Genomic DNA, 9,158 nt, shown 5'->3' on the forward strand with positions numbered 1-9,158 from the left:
AGCAGGCTGGGGGTTTGTTGAAGCATAAATACAAAGTTAAGATGGCTAAAATCAATCACATTTTACTCCTTCAGTCAACTCTTGGATTGTGATCCATCACAATCCACCAGTGAGTCAACATGACCCAAAGACCAAACGCTTGTTGAATGGCTGAGTTCGTTGAAGTTGGCTGCATGCTATTAAAGACACAGTTTAAACACCATAAGATCTTGAACATAAACCTCAGCACAAAGAGCTCAATGCTAGCCACACATGGCAGGAACTAACATCTTGCGTCTGTGTTTAAGCCCAATAATAAAATTTTATAGGAGTCTCCATTGTCAGTACAGTATTCAGGATGGAGGAGTTCTCCAATCACAAACACTCATTTTTAGAATTGCATTTATTCAATTTTTTTGCATTTTGTAGATGCTATACAACAGTGCTTAAATATCACTTAAGTGATGAAATAAAGATACAATAAATAAAATTATTTGCACAGTGCTGGAAACATACCTTACAAAATGTGGAAATGAATCTCTCCTAAATTAAAGAAAAACAGCTCATTGCATTTTTCCCCCCTTTAAGAAAGAACCCAAAGAGCCTTTTGTGAAACTTAAATCCATATGGATATTTTTTCATTCAGAGCTGAATCTTTTTTCCCCCCCTCATGTATATTTATGCAATTGTGTGTGTGGTACAAGTTCTGAAAACGTGTAAGTGGAGGATCACCATCTGCTGGCAGCAGAAGGAGCTGATGAACACGAGGGGCTTAAAAAAAAGAAAAGAAAAAGAAAAGAAAGAAGGGGAGGGGGAAAAAAATAATCATGAGGGGGGAAAAGAAAACAAAAGGATTTCTTCTCAGGAACCTACAGCCACATAGCCAGTTGAAGACCTGGGGGGAAAAAAAAAAAAAAACATTTAATTATCTGCAAATCAGGAAGTGCCATTTTATAGAAGAACCAGAAAGGGGTTTAGATATCCATGCTAGCACTAGACTTAAGTAATGCCTTCTGGGCAAGTGTACAGTGATGTGAATTAGAAGAAGGATCAAACATATCATGCAAGTTGAGAAACTTCCCAAACAGCACCTGACATGCAATTCTACCAAGAAAACATTAGCAAGAGTGCATGAAAAAGGTGTTCGAACACAGGAAGGAACTTACTCCATGTTGTTCTTGAGCTGCTGAACGGTGCGTTTATCCAAGTAACGACAGAACAGTGTGAGTAGATTGGAGGGCATGCAGAGTGGCTCGATGAGGGATGAGCGGGACAGCTGCCGCGCCACGTGGAAAACTGTGTCCGTCCTAGCAGAGAACACAAAAGGATAGGTACATTGTAGAAAACCTTGAAGTGACTACAAGACTCAAGACTGAACTGAAACTCAAGCCTCTTTACTCACTAGTGCCAACTCATTTAAAATTCAGCAGGCACACTATAGACCATATTTGAAACATGTGCACCACCCAGAAATCCCAAAGCATTACCAGGTCTCAAAATCACCAATGCTTGGCTCCATGGGAACGTCAGAGGTCAGAAGCCTCTCACCTTGTGAAAGCAACGCGTACAGCAAAGACAGACCAAACTTTAAAAAAAAATAAAATAAAAAAATATGATTAAAATTTTGCTGCAAAAAAACTTCAGTTGCATCACAGCAGCTGGGACAGCAGAACAATTCAAGCTCCAGGTTTAATATAAATGCACTTGACAAACCTTATTTTGGCAAGCCAATGATAAGCGTGAGTCTTTGGAGTCAGGTAAGGCTGTGGTGAAGTCCTGGAGAATGCTGACCAACTGGGTGAATGTCAACGTGCTAATCACAGCTCTGAGAGATGGGTAGAGGACATGAAGAGCCTAATGAAAGGATAAAAAAAAAAATTCAATTATTTCTTATAACATTGCCTCACTGTTCCCTCCTGGTAACCATTAGCTGCTCTGTCCATACACTGTTTAAACAGTATAAAGATGTTTATCGGATTTACAAGATATTTTCTTGGTATTCTCATAGCAGTGTTCGTTTTGTTCAGGAAATGCATCCAGATTGCTGTCTGCTCATTAACAAGACAACATGCACAAGCGTACACCAATCAGCCATAACATTATTACCACCTGCCTAATATTGCGTAGGTCCCATTGTACTGCCAAAACAGTTCAAAGCATAGAGTCCACAAGTGATGTGCTATGGTATCTGGTACCAAGATGTTTGCAGCAGATCCTTCAAGTCCTGTAAGAGGCAAGTTTGGGAGGTTGCTGGTTGTTTGGAATGCTTGATTGGATCAAGATCTGTAGAATTTGGAGGCCAAGTACATGGGGCAGGGAGCATTATCCTGCTGAAAGAGGTCACTGCCACTGAGGAATACTGTTGCCATGAAAGGGTGCACTTGGTATGGTCTGGTACCATCTCTTTCCCAGGTAAGCAACGCACACACATCTAGCCATCCACATGATGGAAAAGAAAACATGATTCACCAGACCAGGCCACCTTCTGCCATTTCTCTGTGATCCAGTTCTGATGCTCACATGTCCACTGTAGATGCTTTTAGTAGACAGGAATCAGGATGGACAGTGGTCTTCAGCTACGCAGCAATGCACTTCAGGAATTTGCACTTCTGTGAGATCAGACCAAAACGGGCTTGTTGCTGGTTCAGCAGGTGACCTTCCCTGAACCACTTTTAGTAGGCACTAATCACCACATGCACAAACAACCCACAAGATGTGCACTCCAACCCAGACATCTAGCCATGACAATTTGGCCTTTGTCAGAGTCCCTCAAATCCTTAATCTTCCATTTTGTGCTTGCATTTTTCCAGCTTCCCATCCAAAAGGAAAAAAAAAAAAAAAACCCACCTCTTCACTTGCTGCGTAATACATCTCAATCCTTGCCAAGTGCCATTCTAATGAGAATCAAAATGCTATTCACTTCAACCATTAGTGGTGTTCATGTCATGGCTTATGGATGTATTTTACAAGTACAAGAGAACAGAATTATGCATCTCCTATTACAACAATTATTTATTACAGGCACACAATCAAAGCACTGAAATGTAGTATTAATAAAGTGGAAAATGAGAAATAGTTGAACACCACAGAACTATTTCCAAAACAAAAGCAACAGACCTCATCTACATCTCTGTTCATCAGTGCCGGCAGGTGTGTAGTAATCGCTCTCAGAACCTGCAGAGATGCATCATGGGAGAGAAATGGCAGGAGCCTTGCCAGCAGTTTTTTCCCCTTAGAAACCAAGAGACATGGTAGAAACTCTTCCGTAGGCTCCCTGGAAAAAAAATGAATAAATGCATGAGAATGTACAAAAAAGTGCAGAAAAAATAAAAAGATAGCCAAGCAAAGCATGTGTGTCCTACAAAGAGCTGGGGTTGCGTAGCTGGCTGCTAATCTTCTCCACGCCTCTCTGAATGGTCTTTATCCTTCTCTGCCTTTCCTCATCATCTGAAACACTAGCCTTCATTCTCTCAGCTTCTTCCACACCCAACAGAATGATGTAGCACTGAGAGCAGGGCAGGTGGAGGAGCAGAATTACACATCCAGAAGAACCAAGTCATCAACCCCCAACATGACATTGAGAAGCTCTTTAGAAATTTTACCATCTACCCATGTTTGATTCCCACAACAGCATTTTCCACAAAGGGGGGTAGGGGACTTTTTAATGCAAAAAACTGAAAAACAAAATTACTCCTCACCTTCTCAATGGTGTTCAGCACTTCAAGTCTCTGCTGTCTGATGTCTTTCTGTTCCTGGCAAATGATTTTTTTTAAATAAAAAAGCAAATAAGAAATTCATAAATATAAATTACATACATCACAAAACTATATAATATATTGCCATTTCCCTCACCTCCACAGTGTGGGCATGGACAGCATCGATGGCTCTGCGTGGTGAGTAACATGTAGAAACAGCAACTTGACCCAGCGAACCCTCGATGTGAACCACTAGAACATGCAACACATGCACAAATCTGTACTTCAGCCTCATCATTTACATTGCTTCTATTAGCATGGAGTGAGCAGGAAGCCTTGAGACAAGTTCAAACCTGGAGTGTATGATACGGTCTTGTTGACGTATGGTGTGGTGAGTTTGGGTGGTTCCCTCTTGGATCGGTCACCCAGCATTTCCTCCTCAGCCAATTTGGCCTCCATTCTCCGATAGTACTCCTACACACACACACATACACACACACACACACACACACCTTTAAACTTGCATTTTCCACACTTTGTATAAATAATTTGACCTGACCCCCCTACAGATAAGTGTAGCCAGCATGTGGGCTTCACCACCTTCAAGTGGGAGTCTGGGGGTAGTCCCTTTCCTACTCAGCTGGTTACTTTTGCCACATTCATCAATGCAAACTGGAGATATTTCCCAGTACCCAATAGACACACGTTCAGGTGTTATTGCTGAAAGAAGCCAGCCAAGATTCAGGCACCTCTTATAGATGCCCGCAGGTTGGCTCAAAAAAATCTGTACCAGACCCTGGCAGAGACACAGGAACCATTTGCTTTGGGAATGTTTAAGGATCTCCCCAGAACATCATGACCAGTGATTGGGAAGTCTGGACTGATCTTTGGGGCATGTTGTTACTGTAGCAGAAAAATGAATGAAGGAATAAATAATAGGGGAGAAATTTGTTCAGGAGAAAAGATCATTAAAGGTCAGAAGAATCAATTGTGGCTTAATGCTCAGTCATGAGAAAGGTTTAAATCTTCAGACTGGCATTTATTCACCAGAAAAACCCCACCAGTTTAAGAATGATCATGAAACTTTTCTTCTTCTTTTTAACTAGAGGTGATCAAGCACAAAAATACACATTTATGAATAGAACCTACATAGAACTGGTCATTAATGTAAATAACTACCCATTATTGGTGAAGGCACTGTACCTGGTAATAATAATCATCCTGGTGTGGATTCTCACTTTGTAGCTGGATCATCTGCAGCTTAATGATCCACTCCTTCTCTTTGCCTGACATAAGCTCAGCATAATGATCCCAGTCCTTTGGCTTTCTGTTTAAATGACAATAAAAAAAAAAAAAAAAGGAATGAATGTAGCAATTAGTATTTCATCTTGACAACTACTAATGTTAATGCAAAACCAATGCATCTTTATTGGCGTTATGGTCAAGTTAAAAAAAAATATCGTCCTACCGCCGAAAGCCTTGGGGCCGCTGACTCAGCAATCTCTTGTGCTGAGGATGGAGCTGGGTTGCCAGGACTGGGAACCTAAACATCAAAAGGTCACAATTTCACTACAGGTTATCATAATATAAAATGGTTGAGAAGCAAAATTATTTCCTTAAAAACAAACAAAAATAAATAAAATTAGGAAATAAACAGGAACCTTCCCAGATCACTAACCTGAATCTTTGAGGGAGGGGACTGGGTAAAGGGCTGAAGCAGGGGCCAGGCCGGGGTGAGTTTGGTCCAAACTGCAGTGGCATCATTTTGGGAGAGTGGAAGCGTGGCGTGGAGGGTGAAAGATAAATGCCTGGCTAAAAAAAAAAAAATAAAAAAAAATAAAAAATATGAATAGAGAAGTAAAGTTACACAGTATGTTCGTTCAGCTGTGCAACATAAGTGATGGAGATGAACTCTACCTAGCATTAAGGGCACCATATACAGATGACCTCTTGAAGTGAGTCTTCCTACAAAGGGTGCAGAATTGTCATGCTAATCTCCTGCACTAAACTTTAGTTAACTTTATAGCAAGTTATCTACTCATTCACTAGTCATTAATAAATGCCTGCAAGATCCACCTACTTCACAGAGAGGGGCAGTTTGATGAGCATGGCTGGTGAACAAGCAGAACCTTTCAAACAAAAAGGTTAAGTGAGGTGCTTAAAGCTTCATAGCAAGCTTTTCATTCCAGGGATCAAATCTTGTTTAAAAAAAATTGCACTTTTCAGAAGTTTGTGCACCAGCTGGAAACTGGCATATAACCAGTCAGTTCGCAGCAATCAAGATCTTGGGGACAGATGAGCAACAAAAAATCTTTCGTGACACTGCAATTCTCTTGTCTCTGATTGGCTTTCCTTTTGCATAACTTTAATATAACACCAGTTAAGTTTTATATTTATTACTTCACATTAACCATACCTTAAATTTAATTGAAAAGCTAGGCCCCCAACCTTTACACATCAAAATTTATTCTAAATTAAGTTTTTACTTGAAGTATTGTTTACATGTACTTAAAGCTAAACAGAAAATGTACAGAATTGGGTTCACTGAAACGTCCACACATTTGCAGATTTTTCATTAAAAGCAATACACCAAGATTGGTGCATCACTCAGATTACTAAAGTCACCTGGTTGTAACGCTGTTTAATCGCGAATGGACTTTGAGGGGGTAGTGGAGATCTTGGCATCACCGGACACACAGGCACCTGCTGAGGGACTGCCCTCTGCAGCGGGGATCGCAAGGTAGGAGATGTGAACGGCATCCTGCCACAAGACGACCGGTCAATCACTCGCACAATGGCTTTGTCCTATTCAGGGATTTGAAAATAATAATAATAAAAAAAAAAAAGAGTGAGGCAGGGAACTGGAAGTGACAAAGAAACTGGCATATTCATAGACAGCACTTAGCATGCATACTTGTAAAAGAGGCGTTTGTCTCGTTGGGCCATAAGGTGACATCATCCACTGTGTGAAAAGGACATCAGAGCAGATACAAGCTTTTACCAGCAATGTCAGTGACCTATGGTTTGCACTTTTCACAGGAGCACCACTCCTGTGATGTGGTTTTTGTTTGTTGTATGAAGCATGAGTCATACTGTGGTAGAAAGAGGCTACATAGCTGTTAAGAAGAACCTGTGTGGGACTTTACAATGAGTCATGTTGCTAAAGAAACATGAGCAAAACAGAAACAAACCATGTGTGTGCATAAACCGTGCGTATATAAACATGCATATAAAAAGGAAAAAATGAAGCAGCTAACCATGTTGGCGTTGAGATCCCCCCAGCCTGAACTGCATCGACAGTCCACAATAGCACTGTCCAAACTCTGAACCATAAATAGACAAATCAGACTAGATTAATCAACACCTTCTGACCAATCAGAATTCAACAATATTGTGGTGTAATCAGATTTAAGCTCTTGACTCAGACACATCGAAGCCAAACCTTGAGACTGGGTGGACCTTCCACAGTTCTCATGACAGCCGGGTCATCCAGCAGCTGCCCCTTACCCACTCGCTCCCTTCGGCTCCGGAACTTTTCATGCAGTCTTGCGGGAGCCTGAGGCCCAATTTCAGCTTTTGGTCTGGGAGGAGAGGGCTTGCGTGGTGATGGAGGATGGGGTGAGGGGGGCTGGTTTCCTTCCATTAACAGGAGATCAACAGGATCTGCCTCTAGCTCTTCAGCATTTAGGTCTGCAGTCAAGAAGGTTTAATGTTATACCTTTCAAAACTACATCATGCACCATTTTGAGAGAATATTGCAGCTTACACCTAAAGGCTGCATCTTGTTAGCTACACAATAATAATGCACCAAGAATCCCCAGCAACCTAGAGCTTCAAGGTGATGATCACAAGCTTTAGATATGCCTTTCATGCTCCTGACCTAATCCCTCCCAACTTCTCAGCAAAGCCAGTTTGACATTTACCACTTCACAAGAGACACTAACATCCAAAATTGTATGTTAAAGATCTAAACAAATGCTAACAACAAGATGTGTCACTTGACCTAATCCAAAGGTCTCTTCATTGTACAGGTCAATCTCCTCATCCTCTTCCACCATTTCTTGAATGAGCCCAGATTCTTCCAATTCTCCTCCATCTTCTCTATCGCTCCACTGATCGCCATTTTCAGGCCAGCTGGCCTCAGGAACAGTCTCACCCTTCTCCTCCTGTAAACCATAAAGAAAACTACACCTTAGTCAAGGACTGAAGCTTCATCTAACCTCATTATGGAGCGCTGATCTTCTCAAACTAGAACAGTGTTTCTCCATTCCCCATTAAGCTTTTCATGAAAAACAAGATGGATAGATTCTTCTGCTCACATCGGTTTTAGACATAAATCTAAATTTCATGCAACATGTCAGATATGTATGCTTTATAATAAAGTTTAACTTCATAGGCTTTATTTAATTGCCAGACCTCTGTTCAATCTTAACTCGCACCACCATTACACATCACCACTGGTGATCTACCAACATAATTCATCTTCATGGATGATTGGATTCCCATCAAGGTTTTTGTGTTAAAGGTTATGCTAACTAGCCACAAAACATTAAACATGGATCTGTGTAGGCGTTGTAGTAGTGATTTGTCGTTCACAAATGCGAGTCGATTCATCCGAAAGATCCGATTCAATTTATAAACGACACGTCGCTAGCATACTCGAAAAGTTTTTCTTTCTTTTAATAGATGTCGGCGATGCTTTTTTTCCCTTGCAGTATAATATAATTAAAATGTATATTAATGGTAAACAATTTTAAATGTATGTTAGTGGGAAATCTTTCATCTATAGAAAGAACTTCGGGAAATCCTGGCTAAGGAGACTGCCATTTCATGCCGTTTTCATAAACTAAAATAATAATAAAAAAAAAATTTATTTGCTTCGCTTATCCAAACAAATATAGCACTGAAGCATGTAACGTGGATCAGCGGCGCTGTTATTTATTCGTGAAGCCGCTATAACGTTGCAAATTTTATCCAGCAAAAGTGAATCGCTTGGAACTTTAAGGAGTCGACTCTTATGGGTGAGTTGAGCAAATTGATCCGACTCACTTAAAAGATCCATTCATAAAAAGGACATAAAACCCGAACAGTGCATTTGAATGACTCAATCCCGACCGGAAGTGATAAATAACTCGGATTAGACTGTGGAAGTAAACCAGAAACACCTTACCGGGTTCTCAGAGTCACTCATTTTGGCTTAAATATGTAAAATCAAACTGCTAAATTCTCCGACCGCCAATTTGGGGGGTTTTTTGTTTTGTTTTTTTTTTCCTATCCAACATGTCGGAAAGCTCATTAACCTCTTTATAAATGTACACACCTGCAGGGGGCGGGGCTTAGCGTCATGCCGCCTTCACGCGCTTCCCTGAAATACCTGTGTTCACTTAAAAATGGGCGGGAACGAAAAGCTCTTAGTTTTAATAGGATACAATATTGCCAGTATGGGATTATGAGAGAAAAATAAAATGTAACACATAAAACAGT

The 9,158-nt window shown here is 40.7% G+C and overlaps 1 protein-coding gene across 2 annotated transcripts; it reads right to left on the minus strand.

Moving 5' to 3' along the window:
- Positions 1-403: 403 nt before the first annotated feature.
- On the minus strand, positions 404-8,976 carry patl2 (PAT1 homolog 2). Of its 2 annotated transcripts, XM_058406796.1 has the most exons (18): positions 8,845-8,976; positions 7,678-7,840; positions 7,117-7,364; positions 6,932-6,997; positions 6,589-6,636; positions 6,300-6,479; positions 5,353-5,486; positions 5,143-5,217; positions 4,878-5,001; positions 4,028-4,148; positions 3,832-3,926; positions 3,678-3,731; positions 3,342-3,484; positions 3,097-3,253; positions 1,693-1,833; positions 1,467-1,564; positions 1,146-1,286; positions 406-874 (listed from the first exon to the last, which is right to left on the minus strand). In XM_058406796.1, exons 1-18 carry the CDS (start codon positions 8,863-8,865, stop codon positions 841-843), a joined length of 2,043 nt encoding a protein of 680 aa, XP_058262779.1. In that variant the 5' UTR covers positions 8,866-8,976; the 3' UTR covers positions 406-840. The 2 variants fall into 2 exon arrangements, with proteins under 2 accessions (XP_058262780.1, XP_058262779.1); XM_058406797.1 differs by lacking the exon at positions 1,467-1,564 and having other exon boundaries at positions 404-874.
- Positions 8,977-9,158: the final 182 nt, after the last annotated feature.

The sequence above is a fragment of the Hemibagrus wyckioides genome, linkage group LG13 (genome assembly GCF_019097595.1).
Source record: "Hemibagrus wyckioides isolate EC202008001 linkage group LG13, SWU_Hwy_1.0, whole genome shotgun sequence".
Lineage (NCBI taxonomy): Eukaryota > Metazoa > Chordata > Actinopteri > Siluriformes > Bagridae > Hemibagrus > Hemibagrus wyckioides.

Coding starts and splice junctions, on each gene's coding strand:
- patl2 (XM_058406796.1), bottom strand. CDS start 8,865: ATGAGTGACTCTGAGAACCCG. Junction 7,365..7,677: donor TGAAGAGACCTTTGGATTAG/GTCAAGTGACAC, acceptor TCTTGACTGCAG/ACCTAAATGCTGAAGAGCTA. Junction 6,637..6,931: donor GGGATCTCAACGCCAACATG/GTTAGCTGCTTC, acceptor CTTTTCACACAG/TGGATGATGTCACCTTATGG.